The 22,363-nt window shown below is 48.3% G+C and overlaps 1 protein-coding gene across 4 annotated transcripts in view; it reads right to left on the bottom strand.

Annotated features, from left to right (window-relative positions):
• The window catches only part of keap1a (kelch-like ECH-associated protein 1a), a 54,618-nt gene extending 33,734 nt beyond the window's left edge, over positions 1 to 20,884 (bottom strand). Inside the window, exons 1-3 of one of the 4 annotated variants that reach the window (XM_068015989.1) lie at positions 20,396 to 20,884; positions 14,817 to 14,966; positions 4,675 to 5,920 (exon numbers count right to left, since the gene is read on the bottom strand). In XM_068015989.1, coding sequence (XP_067872090.1) covers positions 4,675 to 5,241 — 567 coding nt within the window. In that variant the 5' untranslated portion in view covers positions 5,242 to 5,920; positions 14,817 to 14,966; positions 20,396 to 20,884. Of the gene's footprint in view, positions 1 to 4,674; positions 5,921 to 14,816; positions 15,068 to 20,217; positions 20,332 to 20,395 lie in introns of those variants that run through there. The other 3 variants (XM_068015987.1, XM_068015988.1, XM_068015990.1) reach the window with 3 other exon arrangements.
• Positions 20,885 to 22,363: the final 1,479 nt, after the last annotated feature.

Below are 22,363 nucleotides of genomic sequence, written 5' to 3' on the forward strand. Positions count from 1 at the left end.
GAGGGCACTATGGAGGACTCGAGCAGTGAGGCAATATGGGCAGAACTCAGAAATAGGAAGGGTGCGGTAACAATGTTGGGGCTGTACTACAGGCCTCCCAACAGCGAGCGTGAGATAGAGGTACAAATATGTAAACAGATTATGGAAAGCTGTAGGAGCAACAGGGTGGTGGTGATAGGAGATTTTAATTTTCCCAACATTGACTGGGATTCACTTAATGTTAGAGGTCCAGATGGAGCAGAATTTGTAAGGAGCATCCAGGAGGGTTTTCCAGAGCAGTATGTAAATAGTCCAACTCGGGAAGGGGCCATACTGGACCTAGTGTTGGGAAATGAGCTGGGCCAGGTGGTTGACATTTCAGTAGGGGACTACTTTGGGAATAGTGATCACAATTCCGTAAGTTTTAGAATACTCATGGACAAAGACGAGAGTGGTCCTAAAGGAAGAGTGCTAAATTGGGGGAAGGCCAACTATACCAAAATTCGGCAGGAGGGGGGGAATGTAGATTGGGAGCAGCTGTTTGAAGGTAAATCCACATGTGATATGTGGGAGGCTTTTAAAGAGAGGTTGATTAGCGTGCAGGAGAGACATGTTCCTGTGAAAATGAGGGGTAGAAATGGCAAGATTAGGGAACCGTGGATGACAGGTGAAATTGTGAAACTAGCTAAGAGGAAAAAGGAAGCATACATAAGGTCTAGGCAGCTGAAGAAAGACGAAGCTTTGAAAGAATATCGGGATTGTAGGACCAATCTGAAACGAGGAATTAAGAGGGCTAAAAGGGGTCATGAAATATCTTTCACAAACAGGGTTAAGGAAAATCCCAAAGCCTTTTATTCATATATAAGGAGCAAGAGGGTAACTAGAGAAAGGATTGGCCCACTCAAGGACAAAGGAGGAAAGTTATGCGTGGAGTCAGAGAAAATGGGTGAGATTCTAAACGAGTACTTTGCATCGGTATTCACCGAGGAGAGGGACATGACGGATGTTGAGGTTAGGGACAGATGTTTGATTTCTCTAGGTCAAGTCGGCATAAGGAGGGAGGAAGTGTTGGGTATTCTAAAAGGCATTAAGGTGGACAAGTCCCCCGGTCCGGATGGAATCTATCCCAGGTTACTGTGGGAAGCGAGAGAGGAAATAGTTAGGGCCTTAACAGATATCTTTGCAACATCCTTAAACACGGGTGAGGTCCCGGAGGACTGGAGAATTGCTAATGTTGTCCCCTTGTTTAAGAAGGGTAGCAGGGATAATCCAGGTCATTATAGACCGGTGAGCCTGACGTCAGTGGTAGGGACGCTGCTGGAGAAGATACTGAGGGATAGGATCTATTCCCATTTGGAAGAAAATGGGCTTATCAGTGATGGGCAACATGGTTTTGTGCAGGGAAGGTCATGTCTTACCAACTTAATAGAATTCTTTGAGGAAGTGACAAAGTTGATTGATGAGGGAAGGGCTGTAGATGTCATATACATGGACTTCAGTAAGGCGTTTGATAAGGTTCCCCATGGTAGGCTGATGGAGAAAGTGAAGTCGCATGGGGTCCAGGGTATACTAGCTAGATGGATAAAGAACTGGCTGGGCAACAGGAGACAGAGAGTAGCAGTGGAAGGGAGTTTCTCAAAATGGAGACGTGTGACCAGTGGTGTTCCACAGGGATCCGTGCTGGGACCACTGTTGTTTGTGATATACATAAATGATTTGGAGGAAAGTATAGGTGGTCTGATTAGCAAGTTTGCAGACGACACTAAGATTGGTGGAGTAGCAGATAGTGAAGGGGACTGTCAGAGAATACAGCAGAATATAGATAGACTGGAGAGTTGGGCAGAGAAATGGCAGATGGAGTTCAATCAGGGCAAATGCGAGGTGATGCATTTTGGAAGATCCAATTCAAGAGTGAACTATACAGTAAATGGAAAAGTCCTGGGGAAAATTGATGGACAGAGAGATTTGGGTGTTCAGGTCCATTGTTCCCTGAAGGTGGTAACGCAGGTCAATAGAGTGGTCAAGAAGGCATACGGCATGCTTTCCTTCATCCGACGGGGTATTGAGTACAAGAGTTGGCAGGTCATGTTACAGTTGTATAGGACTTCGGTTCGGCCACATTTAGAATACTGCGTGCAGTTCTGGTCGCCACATTACCAAAAGAATGTAGACGCTTTGGAGAGGGTGCAGAGGAGGTTCACCAGGATGTTGCCTGGTATGGAGGGCGCTAGCTATGAAGAGAGGTTGAGTAGATTAGGATTATTTTCATTAGAAAGACGGAGGTTGAGGGGGGACCTGATTGAGGTGTACAAAATCATGAGAGGTATAGACAGGGTGGATAGCAAGAAGCTTTTTCCCAGAGTGGGGGATTCAATTACAAGGGGACACGAGCTCAAAGTGAGAGGGGAAAAGTTTTGAGGGGATATGCGTGGAAATTTCTTTACGCAGAGGGTGGTGGGAGCATGGAACGCTTTGCCAGCGGAGGTGGTAGACGCGGGCACGATAGCGTCTTTTAAGATGTATCTAGACAGATACATGAATGGGCAGGAAGTAAAGAGATACAGACCCTTAGAAAATAGGCGACATGTTTAGATAGAGGATTTGGATCGGTGCAGGCTTGGAGGGCCGAAAGGCCTGTTCCTGTGCTGTAATTTTCTTTGTTCTTTGTTCTTTGTGTGTCTGAGGGGTTGGAGGGAGGTATACGGTGGTGTGTCCGAGGAGTCAGGAGGGAGGTATACGGTGGTGTGTCCCAGGGGTCAGGAGGGAGGTATACGGTGGTGTGTCTGAGGGGTTGGAGGGAGATATACGGTGATGTGTCCGAGGGGTCAGGAGGGAGGTATAAAGTGATGTGTCCGAGGGGTCAGGAGGGAGGTATACGGTGATGTGTCCGAGGGGACGGAGGGAGGTTTACGGTGGTGGGTCAGGAGGGAGGTATACGGCGGGGTGTCCGAGGGGTCAGGAGGGAGGTATACGGTGGTGGGTCAGGAGGGAGGTATACGGTGATGTGTCCGAGGGGTCAGGAGGTAGGTATACGGTGATGTGTCCCAGGGGTCAGGAGGGAGGTATACGGTGATGTGTCCGAGGGGTTGGAGGGAGGTATACGGTGATGTGTCCGAGGGGTCAGGAGGGAGGTATACGGTGGTGTGTCCGAGGGGTCAGGAGGGAGGTATACGGTGATGTGTCCGAGGGGTCAGGAGGGAGGTATACGGTGGTCTGTCTGAGGGGTTGGAGGGAGGTATACGGTGATGTGTCCCAGGGGTCAGGAGGGAGGTATATGGTGATGTGTCCGAGGGGTTGGAGGGAGGTATACGGTGGTGTGTCCGAGGGGTCAGGAGGGAGGTATACGGTGATGTGTCCGAGGGGTCAGGAGGGAGGTATACGGTGGTCTGTCTGAGGGGTTGGAGGGAGGTATACGGTGATGTGTCCGAGGGGTCAGGAGGGAGGTATACGGTGGTGTGTCCGAGGGGTTGGAGGGAGGTATACGGTGGTGTGTCCGAGGGGTCAGGAGGGAGGTATACGGTGGTGTGTCCGAGGGGTCAGGAGGGAGGTATACGGTGGTGTGTCCGAGGGGTCAGGAGGGAGGTATACGGTGGTGTGTCCGAGGGGTCAGGAGGGAGGTATACGGTGGTGTGTCCGAGGGGTCAGGAGGGAGGTATACGGTGGTGTGTCCGAGGGGTCAGGAGGGAGGTATACGGTGGTGTGTCCGAGGGGTCAGGAGGGAGGTATACGGTGATGTGTCCGAGGGGTCAGGAGGTAGGTATACGGTGATGTGTCCCAGGGGTCAGGAGGGAGGTATACGCTGATGTGTCCGAGGGGTTGGAGGGAGGTATACGGTGGTGTGTCCGAGGAGTTGGAGGGAGGTATACGGTGGTGTGTCCGAGGGGTCAGGAGGGAGGTATACGGTGGTCTGTCTGAGGGGTCGGAGGGAGGTATACGGTGATGTGTCCGAGGGGTCAGGAGGGAGGTATACGGTGATGTGTCCGAGGGTTTGGAGGGAGGTATCCGGTGGTGTGTCCGAGGGGTCAGGAGGGAGGTTTACGGTGATGTGTCCGAGGGTTTGGAGGGAGGTATACGGTGGTGTGTCCGAGGGTTTGGAGGGAGGTATACGGTGATGTGCCCCAGGGGTCGGAGGGAGGTATCCGGTGACGTGTTCGAGGGGACAGAGGGAGGTATACGGTGATGTGTCCGAGGGTTTGGAGGGAGGTATCCGGTGGTGTGCCCCAGGGGTCAGGAGGGAGGTTTACGGTGATGTGTTCGAGGGGTCAGAGGGAGGTATACGGTGACGTGTTCGAGGGGACAGAGGGAGGTATACGGTGACGTGTTCGAGGGGACAGAGGGAGGTATACGGTGACGTGTTCGAGGGGTCAGTGTTGGGAACACTGCTTTTTCTGATATCTATCAATAACCTGGTAGACAGGGCATAATTTCAAAGTTTGAAGATGACACGTAACTCAGAAATATAGTAAACAGTGAAGGGGACAGACATTAGGAGGACAAAGACTGGTCAAATGGGCAGACATGGCAGATGCAGTTTAACACAGGGAAGTGTGATGTGAAGGGTGGTTGAAGTGTCTCGAGCAGGGCTCGAACCCACACCAGCACTGAGGGGATGGGGCTAATGCCCCACCCATGCCGCACTGACGCTCCTCACTGAGCCACAGAAAGTATGATGTGCGGCAGATTCCCCAGGCTTACCTCGGTAAAGTGAATGTTGATATATTCCATCCCTCTCTGCCGGAGCTCAGTGCAGCCGATCTGCTCAGCGAAGTGGCAAATGCCAATGGCGTTGGCGGAGTCCAGTTTTTTGATCAGGAAGTCGCTGCAGGCACTGACCACGCCCTCCACCTGATACATAGTACTGGCCAGCAGCAACTGCAGCACACACTGCTCACCCACTGAGACCTGGGAGGTGTAGGCAAAGTCAATGATCTGCTCCATCACTGTGGGGTGAATACCCTGGAGCTTGACCTCAGGCACCCGGCACTCCCGCAGGTTGCTGGTGAACATAGCCTTGAAGACGGGGCTGCAGGCAGCCAGGACAATCCGGTGAGCAGAAAACGTTTGCTCCTTCCCCCCATGAGCCACTCGCACCGTCACGTCACAAAGCTGCCCGTCCCGTCTCAGCTCCTGCATGACGCTCAAGGCCTGAGATGGGTGGCGATCAATGGTATAATCCAAATAACCTTGCCCCTTCAGTGACGGGACAACGATCGCTGCACAGTTAAGTGACTGATTGGCATCTCTCCTCTTGGAGCAGAACATCTTTTATCCAGGGATTCTCTGCTCCCACCTCTGTTTCAGAGCAGCGGTTTGTGAGCTGTTTTAGCGGGTAGGGGAGCTTTCTGTTGCCACGTAACTAGTCGCAGTTTCACCTCACCGTTCCATTACTAGACCCACTTGTGTCGATTCCATCCTTGTCCCTCTCTCAGGCTCAAACTTACAAATTCAGTGGCTTTTCAGATGCACTTCCATCTGTTTTTGGCAACGAGAATCTCCCTCACAGTTAAAGCTGCTTCTCTGCACTGAGACTGCGGGAGTGGGTGGAAAATGGATGGTGGGACAATCCCTCAGGATTAAAAGTATCGCACAGCGACTGGCCTTGCCTGATACTTTGAGGCCCGAAACCCCAGCTACAGGCTTCAATCCCGATCAAGGCCGACGTTACATTACAGACACCGACTCTCTTTCCCTCTGAGCAGTCTGCAGCATAGTCTATCAAATGGTACAGATGTTTCAAATGATGGCAGTGTTTTGTGTGAGGCACAGGGGATGGCACTGAAGAGAGATTCCGGGTGGAATGCCACCCTCTTCCTGTTTTTCCTTGTCTGAGAATCGATGGCAATATTCTGCAGGCAGAAGAAGGCCTCACTGCCTGAAATCTGGGCGACACCAAACCAAGCGCCAAGAACACAGAATCCTCCACAGGGAAACGCAGCCAGCACTGCAGATAGAGGCAAAGAAATCAGTATCAGTGGCAACATAGCATCAGGAACATTTAAATACACACAGTCAGTGCTGGGACACTCAGTCCTGTTATAATCACACAGTCAGTGCTGGGACACTCAGTCCTGTTACACACACACACAGTCAGTGCTGGGACACTCAGTCCTGTTATAATCACACAGTCAGTGCTCGGACACTCAGTCCTGTTATAAACACACAGTCAGTGCTGGGACACACAGTCCTGTTATACACACACAGTCAGTGCTGGGACACTCAGTCCTGTTATACACACACAGTCAGTGCTGGGACACTCAGTCCTGTTACACACACAGTCAGTGCTGGGACACTCAGTCCTGTTATACACACACAGTCAGTGCTGAGACACTCAGTCCTGTTATACACACACAGTCAGTGCTGGGACACTCAGTCCTGTTTTACACACACAGTCAGTGCTGGGACACTCAGTCCTGTAACACACACACAGTCAGTGCTGGGACACTCAGTCCTGTTATACACACAGTCAGTGCTGGGACACTCAGTCCTGTTATAAACACACAGTCAGTGCTGGGACACTCAGTCCTGTTATACACACACAGTCAGTGCTGGGACACTCAGTCCTGTTATACACACACAGTCAGTGCTGGGACACTCAGTCCTGTTTTACACACACAGTCAGTGCTGGGACACTCAGTCCTGTTACACACACACAGTCAGTGCTGGGACACTCAGTCCTGTTATAAACACACAGTCAGTGCTGGGACACTCAGTCCTGTTACACACACACACACAGTCAGTGCTGGGACACTCAGTCCTGTTATACACACACAGTCAGTGCTGGGACACTCAGTCCTGTTATACACACACAGTCAGTGCTGGGACACTCAGTCCTGTTATACACACACAGTCAGTGCTGGGACACTCAGTCCTGTTACACACACACAGTCAGTGCTGGGACACTCAGTCCTGTTATACACACACAGTCAGTGCTGGGACACTCAGTCCTGTTATACACACACAGTCAGTGCTGGGACACACAGTCCTGTTATACACACACAGTCAGTGCTGGGACACTCAGTCCTGTTACACACACACAGTCAGTGCTGGGACACTCAGTCCTGTTATACACACACAGTCAGTGCTGGGACACTCAGTCCTGTTATACACACACAGTCAGTGCTGGGACACTCAGTCCTGTTATACACACACAGTCAGTGCTGGGACACTCAGTCCTGTTATACACACACAGTCAGTGCTGGGACACTCAGTCCTGTTATACACACACAGTCAGTGCTGGGACACTCAGTCCTGTTATACACACACAGTCAGTGCTGGGACACTCAGTCCTGTTATACACACACAGTCAGTGCTGGGACACTCAGTCCTGTTATACACACACAGTCAGTGCTGGGACACTCAGTCCTGTTATACACACACAGTCAGTGCTGGGACACTCAGTCCTGTTATACACACACAGTCAGTGCTGAGACACTCAGTCCTGTTATACACACACAGTCAGTGCTGGGACACTCAGTCCTGTTTTACACACACAGTCAGTGCTGGGACACTCAGTCCTGTTACACACACACAGTCAGTGCTGGGACACTCAGTCCTGTTATAAACACACAGTCAGTGCTGGGACACTCAGTCCTGTTATACACACACAGTCAGTGCTGGGACACTCAGTCCTGTTTTACACACACAGTCAGTGCTGGGACACTCAGTCCTGTTATAAACACACAGTCAGTGCTGGGACACTCAGTCCTGTTATACACACACAGTCAGTGCTGGGACACTCAGTCCTGTTACACACACACAGTCAGTGCTGGGACACTCAGTCCTGTTATACACACACAGTCAGTGCTGGGACACTCAGTCCTGTTATAAACACACAGTCAGTGCTGGGACACTCAGTCCTGTTACACACACACAGTCAGTGCTGGGACACTCAGTCCTGTTATACACACACAGTCAGTGCTGGGACACTCAGTCCTGTTATAAACACACAGTCAGTGCTGGGACACTCAGTCCTGTTACACACACACAGTCAGTGCTGGGACACTCAGTCCTGTTATACACATACAGTCAGTGCTGGGACACTCAGTCCTGTTATACACACACAGTCAGTGCTGGGACACTCAGTCCTGTTACACACACACAGTCAGTGCTGGGACACTCAGTCCTGTTACACACACACAGTCAGTGCTGGGACACTCAGTCCTGTTATACACACACAGTCAGTGCTGGGACACTCAGTCCTGTTATACACACACAGTCAGTGCTGGGACACTCAGTCCTGTTATACACACACAGTCAGTGCTGAGACACTCAGTCCTGTTATACACACACAGTCAGTGCTGGGACACTCAGTCCTGTTTTACACACACAGTCAGTGCTGGGACACTCAGTCCTGTTACAAACACACAGTCAGTGCTGGGACACTCAGTCCTGTTACACACACACAGTCAATGCTGGGACACTCAGTCCTGTTACACACACACAGTCAGTGCTGGGACACTCAGTCCTGTTATACACACAGTCAGTGCTGGGACACTCAGTCCTGTTATAAACACACAGTCAGTGCTGGGACACTCAGTCCTGTTACACACACACACAGTCAGTGCTGGGACACTCAGTCCTGTTACACACATACAGTCAGTGCTGGGACACTCAGTCCTGTTATAATCACACAGTCAGTGCTGGGACACTCAGTCCTGTTATACACACACAGTCAGTGCTGGGACACTCAGTCCTGTTATACACACACAGTCAGTGCTGGGACACTCAGTCCTGTTACACACACACAGTCAGTGCTGGGACACTCAGTCCTGTTACACACACACAGTCAGTGCTGGGACACTCAGTCCTGTTATACACACACAGTCAGTGCTGGGACACTCAGTCCTGTTACACACACACACAGTCAGTGCTGGGACACTCAGTCCTGTTACACACATACAGTCAGTGCTGGGACACTCAGTCCTGTTATACACACACTGTCAGTGCTGGGACACTCAGTCCTGTTATACACACACAGTCAGTGCTGGGACACTCAGTCCTGTTATACACACACAGTCAGTGCTGGGACACTCAGTCCTGTTACACACACACAGTCAGTGCTGGGACACTCAGTCCTGTTACACACACACAGTCAGTGCTGGGACACTCAGTCCTGTTATACACACACAGTCAGTGCTGGGACACTCAGTCCTGTTATGCACACACAGTCAGTGCTGGGACACTCAGTCCTGTTACACACACACAGTCATTGCTGGGACACTCAGTCCTGTTACACACACACTGTCAGTGCTGGGACACTCAGTCCTGTTACACACACACAGTCAGTGCTGGGACACTCAGTCCTGTTACACACACACTGTCAGTGCTGGGACACTCAGTCCTGTTACACACACACAGTCAGTGCTGGGACACTCAGTCCTGTTATACACACACAGTCAGTGCTGGGACACTCAGTCCTGTTATACACACACAGTCAGTGCTGGGACACTCAGTCCTGTTATACACACACAGTCAGTGCTGGGACACTCAGTCCTGTTATACACACACAGTCAGTGCTGGGACACTCAGTCCTGTTATACACACACAGTCAGTGCTGGGACACTCAGTCCTGTTATACACACACAGTCAGTGCTGGGACACTCAGTCCTGTTATACACACACAGTCAGTGCTGGGACACTCAGTCCTGTTATACACACACAGTCAGTGCTGGGACACTCAGTCCTGTTATACACACACAGTCAGTGCTGGGACACTCAGTCCTGTTATACACACACAGTCAGTGCTGGGACACTCAGTCCTGTTATACACACACAGTCAGTGCTGGGACACTCAGTCCTGTTATACACACACAGTCAGTGCTGGGACACTCAGTCCTGTTATACACACACAGTCAGTGCTGGGACACTCAGTCCTGTTATACACACACAGTCAGTGCTGGGACAGTGTTCAATCTACATCTGATTGTAACCAAAGTCCCTGCCCCTCAGTCTGTTGATGTAAAGGATCCCTGCTCCTTTGTCGCTTTATTTTCTGTATGTTCGTAACTAAACATTGGACTGAGGGAGAATGTGGGTTGGTCCTTATTAAGGACCATCTGATGAGAGCTCCAGTTAATCATTAACATGACGGTCATTCACTGTGTCATTTGATCAGTAATGAACAATCACCCTGTGTTGGCCTGTGGATTCCTCCAGAATTTGGTTATCAGTGAGTTTTACAGCCTCTTTTTTTTCGGCTCAGTGGGTAGCTCTTTCTTCTCGTAGTCAGAAGTTTGTGTGTTGAAGTCTCACTCCTGAAACCTGAGCCCCTAATCCAGGCTGACACACCCAGTGCAATACTGAGAGTGCTGCACTGTCAGAGGTGCCGTCTTTCAGATGAGATGTTCAACTGAGGTCCCATCTGCCTTGTCAGGTCGATGTAAAAGACCCCACAGCCGCTATTCCAAACAAGAGCAGGGAGTTTTGGGAAGCAGTTTGGGATGTCCTGAGGATGTGAAAGGTGCTATAGAAATGCAAGCATTTCTTTTCAAATAGAAACGGCTGTTTCGATCCAATGTTCCCAGATGAAATTGTTAACATAAATTTAGGTGGATCGAAAGAGCACTCTCGTGGTAGAAACATAGAAAATCGGAGCAGGAGTAGGCCATTCAGCCCTTCAAGCTTGCTCCGCCATTCATTGTGATCATGGCTGATCATCCAACTCAGTAACCTGTTCCCGCTTTCCCCCCATACCCTTTGATCCCTTTAGACCCAAGAGCTATATCTAACTCCTTCTTGAAAACATACAATGTTTTGGCCTCAACTGCTTTCTGTGGCAGTGAATTCCACAGGCTCACCACTCTCTGGGTGAAGAAATTTCTCCTCATCTCAGTCCTGAAAGGTTTACCCCGTATTCTTAGACTATGATCCCTGGTTCTGGACTCCCCCACCATTGGGAACATCCTTCCTGCATCTACCCTGTCAAGTCCTGTTAGAAGTTTATAGGTTTCTCTCATTACACAATACCCAGTCTAGGATGGCCTGTTCTCTAGTTGGTTCCTCAACATATTGGTCCAGAAATCTATCCCGTATACACTCCAAGAATTCCTCCTCTACGGTATTGTGACTAATTTGATTTACCCAATCTATATGTAGATTAAACTCACCCATAATTGCAGATGTTCCTTTATCGCATGCATCTCTAATTTCCTGTTTAATGCCATTCCCAACATCACCACTATAGTTTGGGAGTCTATATACAACCCCCACTGACATTTTTTGCTCCTTAGTGTTTCTCAGCTCTACCCATAAAGATTCCACATCGTCAGAGCTAATATCTTACCTCAATATTGCATTAATTTCCTTTTTAACCAGCAATGCAACTCCACCGCCTGTTGCTTTTTGTCAGTCGTTTCTAAATACTGAATATCCCTGGATGTTAATTTCCCATCCCTGGTCACCCTGCAGCCATGTCTCCGTAATCCCGACTATATCATACCCGTTTACATCTATTTGCGCGATTTATTCATCTACTTCATTGCGAATGCTCTGCGCGTTAAGGCACAAAGCCTTAAGGCTTGTCTTTTTAACATTACTTGTCCTCTTACCACTATTTTTCACTGTGGGCTTGTTTGATTCTGGCCCTTGATTTCTCTGCCTATCACTTTTCTTATTCCCCTTACCATCTTTTGTTTTTGTCTTTGATCCCCCCTCCTCTGACTCCTTGCAAAGGTTCCCATCCCCCTGCCATTTTAGTTTACACCCTCCCCAACCACTCTAGCAATTACTCCCCCTTGGACATCAGTCCCGGTCCTGCCCAGGTGTAACCCGTCCAGTTTGTACTGGTCCCACCTCCCCCAGAACCAGTCCCAATGCCCTAGGAATCTAAAACCCTCCCCCTCACACCATCTCTTCAGCCACGTATTCATCCGATATATCCCGCTATTTCTACTCTGACTAGCACGTGGCACTGGTAGTAATCCTGAGATCACTACCTTTGACGTCCTACCTTTCAACTTACTTCCTAGCTCCCTATATTCTGCTTTTAGGACCTCATCCTTTTTTTTACCTATGTCGTTTGTACCAATGTGTACCACGACCACTGGCTGTTCACCCTCCCCCTTCAGAATGTCCTGTAACCGCTCTGAGACATCCTTGACCCTAGCACCAGGGGGGCAACATACCATCCTGGAGTCTCTTTTGCAGCCACAGAAACGCCTATCTATTCCCCTTACAATTGAATCCCCTATAACTATTGCATTCCCACACTTTTTACCCCTCCCCTGCGCAGCAGAGCCAACCATGGTGCAACAAATTGGGCTGTTGCTGCTTTCCCCTGAGAGGCCATTCCCCCCAACAGTATCCAAAGCAGTAATCTGTTTTGCAGGTGCAATGAAAGTGCACCATGAATTTTAAAGGGATGTGGTTAATTAAAGGGAATTGTCTCAATAAGGGGCCAAAAATTCTCAAAGTCTTTGGACAGCCTCAAAAGGCATCTCAACACTTTAGTAATCTTGCCTGGTACTGAAAAGGGGGCAGGAGGCTTCTGGGCAGACAACTAGTGGAGGAAAGCCGATCAATGGAGACACCCAATGCACAGCCTGACTGGTGTTGAGATGTTGCATCAGGAGGCTGTTGTTCTGTGTCGTTCAGCAGAAGCAACTCCCTCGCCACCTGGGTCTGGAGCCAAAAAAACTATTGCACCTCATCATATCCTCAGTATATCCCAAAACATTCAGTGTGTGCACAGCAAGATCCCAGAAATAGTAAACAAGAAGAATGACCCATTAATCTGTTTTTTTAGCGATGCTGGCAAAGGGATAAATATTGGCCCATTCCCTCAGCGCTGGCCTGGAAATATCAGCCTCTAGTCTCTGGAGTGGAATTTGAGCTGACGACCTACTGACAAAGAGGTGAAAGTGCTACCCACTGACCAAGCTGACACCCTGGCCAATTCCCTTGGGCAGCCTGTGAGTTATCAATGAGCCTTTAGCCATTGGCACAAACTCTTTTGCTGCATGCAAACTGCCGTGCAAAGACGTTCTCATCCCTCAGCCTGACTGGTGACTGAAATTAAATGACTGATTTATATTTACACAATCAGACAAAGCAACAAAGTTGGTATGTGCACATACACATCTCAACTCAGGCTACTCCGCGATGAATATTTTAGAAAGGATTGTCTCCTTTTTTTAGCCACAGGCCTCTCCCTCCCTGCTAAGGTCACATGGTCCATGCAATAAAGTCAGTGACTGTTTTTTTGATTAGTCACTGCCTGTCAGCGACAATGGATCTCAGAGAGGAGTTAACCCTTTCAATCCTGCATCCAAGTGTGTGCAAACCCTGACAGAATCTGAGTATGAACAAGACAGGGCCGTTCTCAATGGGGCCATTTAATTCAGTAGGAAATAACATAATAAGGTTGCAACTGTCACTGTTCTATAGGGTACAGATTACCCGGACACCGGCTCTCACTGGGGTACGTGTCCCACACACGCCCCGGCTCTCACCGGGGTACGGAACCCACACACACCCCGGCTCTCACTGGGGTACGGGTCCCACACACACCCCGGCTCTCACTGGGGTACGGGTCCCACACACACCCCGGCTCTCACTAGGGTACGGGTCCCACACACGCCCCGGCTCTCACTAGGGTACGGGTCCCACACACACCCACCGGCTCTCACTGGGGTACGGAACCCACACACACCCACCGGCTCTCACTGGGGTACGGAACCCACACACACCCACCGGCTCTCACTGGGGCACGGAACCCACACACACCCCGGCTCTCACTGGGGTACGGGACCCACACACACCCCGGCTCTCACTGGGGTACGGGTCCCACACACACCCCGGCTCTCACTGGGGTACAAGTTCCCCATTCCAGATACTTGAGCCATAATCGCGACTGACATTCCTGTGCAGTCCTGAGAGTGCTGCGCTGTGGGAGGTAAAGGCCTGCTCGGGTCTGAAAAAAAAACCCGACCTGAACCCGACAGAACCACATTGGACCAGAGCCTGACCCAGCACGAGTCCTTCCATTTTTTTCTCGCACCCATACTGTACGTGTGTAGACTAGAGTCCTGACAGTGATCATTTTATATTTTTTATATAAATACTGTATATTTTATAATAATTAATCACTCAGGACCCTCCTGGTCTCTGCATCTCAGCTGCTCACTGGATAAACTTGCAGCAAGTATTTCAAGCAGGAGTCTAGGTAATGTATAATGATATTTTCTGAGCCTTTGGGCAATTGCTGTGTTTATTTTTAGCAATGCTGGAACAGTGCGGCACAACCTGTCTGGGCACAACTCCATGTTTAACTCGTGACCAAACAATCACTGACTTCATGGCTCCAATCTTCAACTTTTTAAACAACCTTTCAAGTCCAATTAATACTGTGTGTGTCCGACCAGGACCTGAACCCACCAGGAACCGGCCTGACCCGACCCGAGCCCGAAAGCCAGTCCCGGAAGAGCAACCCGACCCGATCCCGACACATGTCGTCAGGTCGGGTCGGGTAGCAGGCCTTTAGTGGGAGGCTCCATCTTTCCAATGAGATGAGAATGCATCTGTCCTCTCAGGTGGCTGTAAAAGATCCCTAGTCTTCTGGACCGGTATTTATCCCACAACCAACATCATTAAAGCAGAGAATCTGGTCATTATCACATTGCTGTTTGTGGGATCTTGATGTGCACAAATTGGCTGCTGAGTTTCCTACAGTGACTACACTTCAAAAATATTTAATTGGCCGTGAAGCACTTCGGTTTGTCATGAGGCACGATTGGTGCTCTAGAAATGCAAGTCATTCATCCTTCTGGAAGAAAATATTTAACAGCCAGCTTGTAAAACTTTGGAACCAGTTAATAAAAGAGTTGACGAAAGAAACCCACCTTTTAACTTCCTTTGATTGGTTTTCATTTCATATCCTTAGAAATGGTTGCTGTGCAAATGTTCCTGTGGAGACTCCAATGCGTGCCGAGCTGTTAAGAGTCCATCTCTGTGTCCCGATATAACTCAGCTGCATTTTCTTACCACATCTGCTGCAATTAGTCCAAATGGGGCTCATCAAAGGTGTCAGATTCTTATACTCATCTCACAAAGAAAACCTTTTGAGATACAGTCGTGACTTTGAGAAGTCATTCTGCAAGATAAACAATTTCCTCAAATGCATGGGAGGGTCAGGAAAATCCTTTGTGTAAACCCAATGGGAATAATAAAGTCCATTGTTCAGTTAGGCCTGGCTATCAATCGTAAACAATCAGGGAATAATGAGTCAATTTGGGCATATCAGTATGGATTCTGTGGGGCCAACACAGCAGTTCTTTGAGTCAGAATCGATACTGACACCCGAAAGTGCTTCACAGACAGCAAAGTATTTTTTTGCAGTCACTGTTGTCATGTAGGAAATGCAGCAGCGTATTTGCGCACAGCAAGCTCCCACAAACAGCAATGAGATAATGACCAGATAATCTGTTTTTAGTGACATTGGTTGAGGGATAAATATTGGTCAGGACACCAGGGAGAACTCGAGAACTCCCCTGTTCCTCCAGATAGTGGCCGTGGGATCTTTTGCGTCCAGTTCTGGTCACCACATTTTAGGAAGGATGTCAAGGTCCTTGTTCGGGTGCAGAGGAGATTTACTAGATAGGTTCCAAGGATGGGGGATTTTAGTTACAAGGTTCGGTTGGAAAAGCTGGGTTTGTTCTCCTTAGAACAAAGGAGATTGAAGGCAGATTTAATCGAGGTGTACAAGATTATGACAGGCTTCGTTAAGTTACACAAGGAAAAACTGTCCTTATTAACTGATGGCACAAGGGCTAGGGGACACAGATTGAAGGTTATGGGCAGGACATGCAGGAGGACTGCAAGGAAGAATATTTTTATGTAGTGGGTGATAATGATCTGGAACTTACTGCCTGCGAGGGTGGCGGAAGCAGAGACAATCAATGACTTCTGATGAAAGGTCACTGACCTGAAACATTAACTCTGTTTCTCTCTCCACAGATGCTGCCTGACCTGCTGAGTATTTCCAGCACTTTGTTTTTATTACAGATTTCCAGCATCTGCAGTATTTTGCTTTTATCAAAAGGAAATTGGATGGGTACTTGAAGGAAATAAACGTGCAGGGCTGCGGGGATTGAGGGGGAAGTGGGGCTGACTGGATTGCTCTGCGTAGAGCTGGCATGGACTCGATGGGCCAAATGGCCTCCTTCTGTGCTGTAAATGACTGACATTTGTGAGGGTAGGTGGGGACTCGGTTTAACATCTCAATCAAATGATGTCACCTCTGACAGTGCAGTACTCCCTCAGTACTGCACTGAGAGAGTACACAAGTATGTACACGCACACACCCCTCTGCTTCATTCCAATTCCCACCGGCTTCCTCACTTTCATATTCCACTCCCGAGTCTCTTTCTCTCATTCTAATTTCCTGGGTTTCTAACCTTTATTCCAATTTCCTGAGCTCGCTCTTTCTTTCATTCCCAGGTCTGTCTCCCATTCCCCCAGACCTTCTCTCATTTCCATTACATTAACGAATTCTCTTTCTCAATCCCCGCATTTTATGAAAGACATCAATAAAGTGAATAAAAGCAAAATACTGCAGATGCTGGAAATCTGAAATAAAAACAAGAAATGCTGGAAATACTCAGCAGGTCTGGCAGCATCTGTGGAGAGAGAAGCAGAGTTAACGTTTCAGGTCAGTGACCCTTCATCAGAACTGGCAAATACTGGAAATGTAATAGGTTTTAAGCAAGTAAAGTGGGGGTGGGGCAAGAGGTCAAACACCAGGACAGAAATAGAAAGCAATAAAGTGAAACCAGTGTCATGTAGTTTCAGTTTCACAACAGCTGGGCAGTTTTATTTTAACCTCTGTATTCCTGAAATTGTCAGGAACACTATGCTGGGTTAGAGACTGACCCCCTCAGTGATGGACCTGTTAGAACTCAGATAGCCAGACATGCAGCGTAGAACACTAGAGTTCAGTCTTTACACTTTACAAGCTTTCATTTACAGAGACACACATTGCATATCAAGCACCTCGAATTAAACAGGCACACTTTCAACCTGCTCCTATATATATGAGCAATAATGCCTATTCCCTGAATACAATTAACACCCATAGTGAGGGACTGAGATGGGGGGTGGGGAGGGGTGGGTGTAACTTTGGATATTGAGGCCAGGTGGAGGTGAGTGTTTCAGGGTCAGCCCAGGAGCCATTCACAGTCTCCGATCTGAAATGGTGAACAATCAGTCTGACCAGAGATCGTTTTCTTAAATCGAGGCAACTACATCGGTCCAGAAGAATTTCCCATATTTTAAATCGCTTTAATTTAAGATTTCAATTTTCAGGTGGTTTGCATTGACATATTTGGAGAAGAAAGAAAAAGAGAGAGAAGGAGAGAGAGGGAAAAAAAGAGAGAAAGGGGGATACAGAAAGAAAATGCATTTCTGTAGCACCTTTCACAGCTTCTGGACGTCTCAGCGCTTTACAGTGTGGTCACTGCTCTAATGTAGAAATGCAGCAGCCAATTTGAGCACAGCAAGAGCCCACAAACAGCAATGTGATAATCACTGGACCATGTGTTAGCTGAGGGATAAATATTGGTCCAGGACACTGGGGAGAACTTTCCTGCTTTTCTTCAAAATAGCGCTGTAGGATCTTTTACATCCGCACATGCAGTAAGAGCCTCAGTTTAAGGACTCATCAAAAAGTCGGAGATGTGGGAGGAGGGAGATGTCTCTCGGTAGATACGGTACACTGTGGGGAAATCTGAATCACACTGCTGTGGGCCCAGGATCTGCACAAGACTCACCCAATCTTAGTTACTGCCTGGTGTGGTACTGAGCTGGTTAAGAAGGTAAGAGCCCATGAGATCCAGGGCAATTTGGCAAATTGGATCCAAAATTGGCTTAGTGGCAGGAGGCAGAGGGTGATGGTAGAAGGTTGTTATTGTGAGTGGAAGCCTGTGACCAGTCGTGTACCGCAGGGATCGGTGCTGGGACCCTTGCTGTTTGTAGTGTACATTAATGATTTAGACATGAATATAGGAGGTATGATCAGTAAGTTCGCAGATGAGATCTTGGTATCCAGGTACATAAATCCCTGAAAGTTGCTACCCAGGTTAATAGGGCTGTTAAGAAGGCATATGGTGTGTTAGCCTTTATTAGTAGGGGGATCGAGTTTCAGAGCCACGGGGTCATGATGCAGCTGTACAAAACTCTGGTGAGGCCGCACCTGGAGTATTGCGTGCAGTTCTGGTCACCGCATTATAGGAAGGATGTCGAAGCTTTGGAAAGGGTGCAGAGGAGATTTACTAGGATGTTGCCTGGTATGGAAGGAAGGTCTTACGAGGAAAGGCTGAGGGACTTGGGGTTGTTTTCGTTAGAGAGAAGGAGGAGGAGAGGTGACTTAATAGAGACATACAAGATAATCAGAGGGTTAGATAGGGTGGATAGTGAGAGTCTTTTTCCTCGGATGAGGATGGCAAACACGAGGGGACATAGCTTTAAGTTGAGGGGTGAAAGATATAGGACAGATGTCAGAGGTAGTTTCTTTACGCAGAGAGTAGTAGGGGCGTGGAACGCCCTGCCTGCAACAGTAGTAGACTCGCCAACTTTAAGGGCATTTAAGTGGTCATTGGATAGACATATGGATGTAAATGGAATAGTGTAGGTCAGATGATCGGCGCAACATCGAGGGCCGAAGGGCCTGTACTGCGCTGTAATATTCTAATTCTAATTCTAAATGACACGAAAATTGGTGCTGTCGTAAATAGTGAGGAGGAAAGATTACAGGACTATATAGATGGGTTGGTAAGATGGGCGGAGCAGTGGCAAATGGAATTTAATCCTGAAAAGTGTGAGGTGATGCATTTAGGGAAGACTAACAAGGTAAGGGAACATACAATGGATGGTAGGACCCTAGGAAGTACAGAGGGTCAGACGGATCTTGGTGTACTTGTCCATAGATCACTGAAGGCAGCAACACAGGTAGATAAGGTGGTTAGGAAGGCATATGGGATACTTGCCTTTATTAGCCGAGGCATAGAATATAAGAACAGGGAGGTTATGATGGAGCTGTATAAAACACTAGTTAGGTCACAGCTGGAGTACTGTGTACAGTTCTGGTCACCACACTATAGGAAGGATGTGATTGCACTGGAGAGGGTGCAGAGGAGATTCACCAGGATGTTGCCTGGGCTGGAGCATTTCAGCTATGAAGAGAGACTGAAAAGGCTAGGGTTGTTTTCCTTAGAGCAGAGAAGGCTGAGGGGGGACCTGATTGAGGTATACAAAATTATGAGGGGCAGTGATAGGGTAGATAGGAAGAAACTTTTTCCCTTAGCGGAGGGGTCAATAACCAGGGGGCATAGATTTAAGGTAAGGTGCAGGAGGTTTAGAGGGGATTTGAGGAAATATTTTTTCACCCAGAGGGTAGTTGGAATCTGGAACACACTGCCTGAAGGGGTGGTAGAGGCAGGAACCCTCACAACATTTAAGAAGTATTTAGATGAGCACTTGAAACGCCATAGCATACAAGGCTACGGGCCAAGTGCTGGAAAATGGGATTAGAATGATTAGGTGCTTGATGGCTGGCACAGACACGATGGGCTGAAGGGCCTGTTTCTGTACTGTATAACTATGACTCTATGAGCACTGCTTTAAACCCTGGCCTGAGTTAGAAGGTGGTTGAGGCAGTTAAACTGCCCCGGGCTCGTGGGGGAGGGGAAGAATCATCAAGTGTTCCTGCATTAGGATGATTTGTTAGATGTCAGCCCTCCCTCAGTGGGAAGCACTCGATCGCCACTAAATCAGAAAGTTGTGGGTTTAAGACCAACTTCAGAGAATCAAGCATGTAATCCAGAGTAACACTCACAGCCTCAGTACTGAGGGAGTGGAGCAGTGTCTGAGGGGCAGAGCTGAGGGAGTACAGCACAGTCCGAGGTGACCTCGTTCAGACATCAAACCGAGGTCCCGTCTGCCCTCCCGGGTGGATGTAAAGGATGATGTAAAGGATAAAGGTATTATTCAAAGAAGAGCAGGGGGAGTTCCTACAGTATCCTGAGTGCAATATTCATCCCTTAATCAACATCAGTAAAAAACAGATGACAGATGATCTGGTCATTATCATCATTGCTGTTTGTGGGATCTTGCTGTGCTTAAACTGTCTGTCGCGGTTTCCCTACATTACAACAGTGACTACACTTCAAAAGTACTTCATTGGCGGTGAAGCTGTTTGGGACATAGTGAGGCGGTGACAGGCGCTATAGAAATACCAATCTTTCTTACCTGGAGAACGAAGCTGCTGACTCTCTCTGGTTCCAGTCCCAGTGCCTAATCTCCAGGAAACCTGGGTTAAATGATCATGTAAACCTCAAACCCCAGCTCCCTGGCTGGCCACTGAGACAGAGACAATAGTCTAATTGGATACTGCCGACACCACTCCATAAGGAACCAGACAACTTACCGAATGCGGAGAGTTTTAACTTTTTATCCTTTTGAGAAACATCCAGACGCACAAGTGAGAAAACAAGGAAGCTGGGAGGACTGACTGGCGACTTATTCACACATTCAAATCTGCAACTCTCCGCCCATTGTTCCGGAGCCCTGGGGCTTGCAGCTTCTTTAAAAGGTGCTCAATGTGCAGCCACACACAGCCGATTTGCCTGTGCGCGGCAGCTCTGGGAGGCGGGGCTGCTTGTTTTTCGCTCAGTCGGGAGTTTCTGAGCCCGCAGCTCGGTTCCTGGAACCTAATTGAATGTTCCGGCATTTTCACAGCGATCAGCATGACTTTGCAGTTTACTGCCTGTGTCTCGGTGACTGACATTCGGTGAGAATGTGAAATAAAAACAAGAAATGCTGGAAATACTCAGCAGGTCTGGCAGCATCTGTGAAAACAGAAGCAGAGTTAACATTTCGGGTCAGTGACCCTTCTTCAGAACTGACAAATATTAGAAAAGTCACAGGTGAGACTGTGAACCAGGCTCCATTCGGCATCTTCAAAAGCTCCTCTCAAACACTGCACGATGGGTCAAACCGCGGTGTCAAACACTCAGCCGCGGCTCAGTGGATATCACTGGAAAACAGTAAATGGACCTGAGTCCATAGTCTCGGTTAAAACCTCTGGCTCAGTCCTGAGGGAGCGCTGCACTGTCGGAGGTGCAGTTTTTCAGATGAGCTATTAAACTGAGGCGCTGCCCTTGGGATGTGGGCTTCGCTGCCAAGACCAGCATTTATTGCCCATCCCTAATTGCCCTTGAGCAGCTCCCGACACCAGTTCAGAGTCAACCATACTGGTGTGGATCTGGAGTCACATATATGCCAGAACAGGTAAGGATGGCAGATTTCCTCCCCTGAGGGATATTAGTGAACCAAATGGGTCTTTGTGATAATCCTGTTGTTTCATGATCATTATTAATGAGTCTAGCATTTTATTGCAGATTTATTAATTAATTGAATTTAAATCCCTCCAGCAGCCATTTGAACTCATGTCTCCAGAGCATTATTCTGGGTCTCTGGATTACTAGTCCAGTAACATAACCACTGTGCTACTGTCTCCATGCAGAAGATCTCATGGGCACTATTTTGAAAAGGAGCAGGGGACCTCTCCCCAGTCCTGGACAATATGTACCTCTCAACCACCATCACCAAACATCTGGTCATTTATTGTATTGCTGTTTGTGGGATCTTGCTGTGTACAAATTGGCTGCCGCATTTCCTACATTATGACAGTGACTACATTTCAAAATTGGCTGTAAATCATGCCCTGAGGTTGTGAAGGCGCTATAGAAATGCAAGTCTTTCTTTAACCTCGATGAATTGAAATGATCCAACTCATACATTTGGTCCATGTGACATTTTATTCCAATCCATTGATAAATATTCAAGGCATGGAGGGTGGTCGAATTCATCTTATCAAAAAAACTGGGTTTTTCACATCTTACACAAACATACTGCTCCTTAGGTCATACACAAAGGCTTAGAGTTCTGGCAGGTTATGTTATTGAGTGTTTTGAGGTGATGTTACTCAGTGATATGAAGTGAGAGGATGCAGATTTTACCTGCCCAACTTCCACAGTAACTAATTGAGGCCTTGGTAAGCAGGTTCTTCTTTCTTCTTTGGCCTCCTTATCTCGAGAGACAATGGGTAAGCGCCTGGAGGTGGTCAGTGGTGTGTGGAGCAGTGCCTGGAGTGGCTATAAAGGCCAATTTTAGAGTGACAGACTCTTCCGCAGGTGCTGCAGATAAAATTGGTTGTCAGGGCTGTTACACAGTTGACTCTCTCCTTGCGCTTCTGTCTTTTTTCCTGCCAACTGCTAAGTCTCTTTGACTCGCCACACTTTAGCCCCGCCTTTATGGCTGTCCGCCAGCTCTGGCGATCACTGGCAACTGACTCCCACGATTTGTGATCAATGTCACAGGACTTCATGTCGCG

Source organism: Heterodontus francisci, chromosome 36 (assembly GCF_036365525.1).
Source record: "Heterodontus francisci isolate sHetFra1 chromosome 36, sHetFra1.hap1, whole genome shotgun sequence".
Classification (NCBI taxonomy): Eukaryota; Metazoa; Chordata; class Chondrichthyes; order Heterodontiformes; family Heterodontidae; genus Heterodontus; species Heterodontus francisci.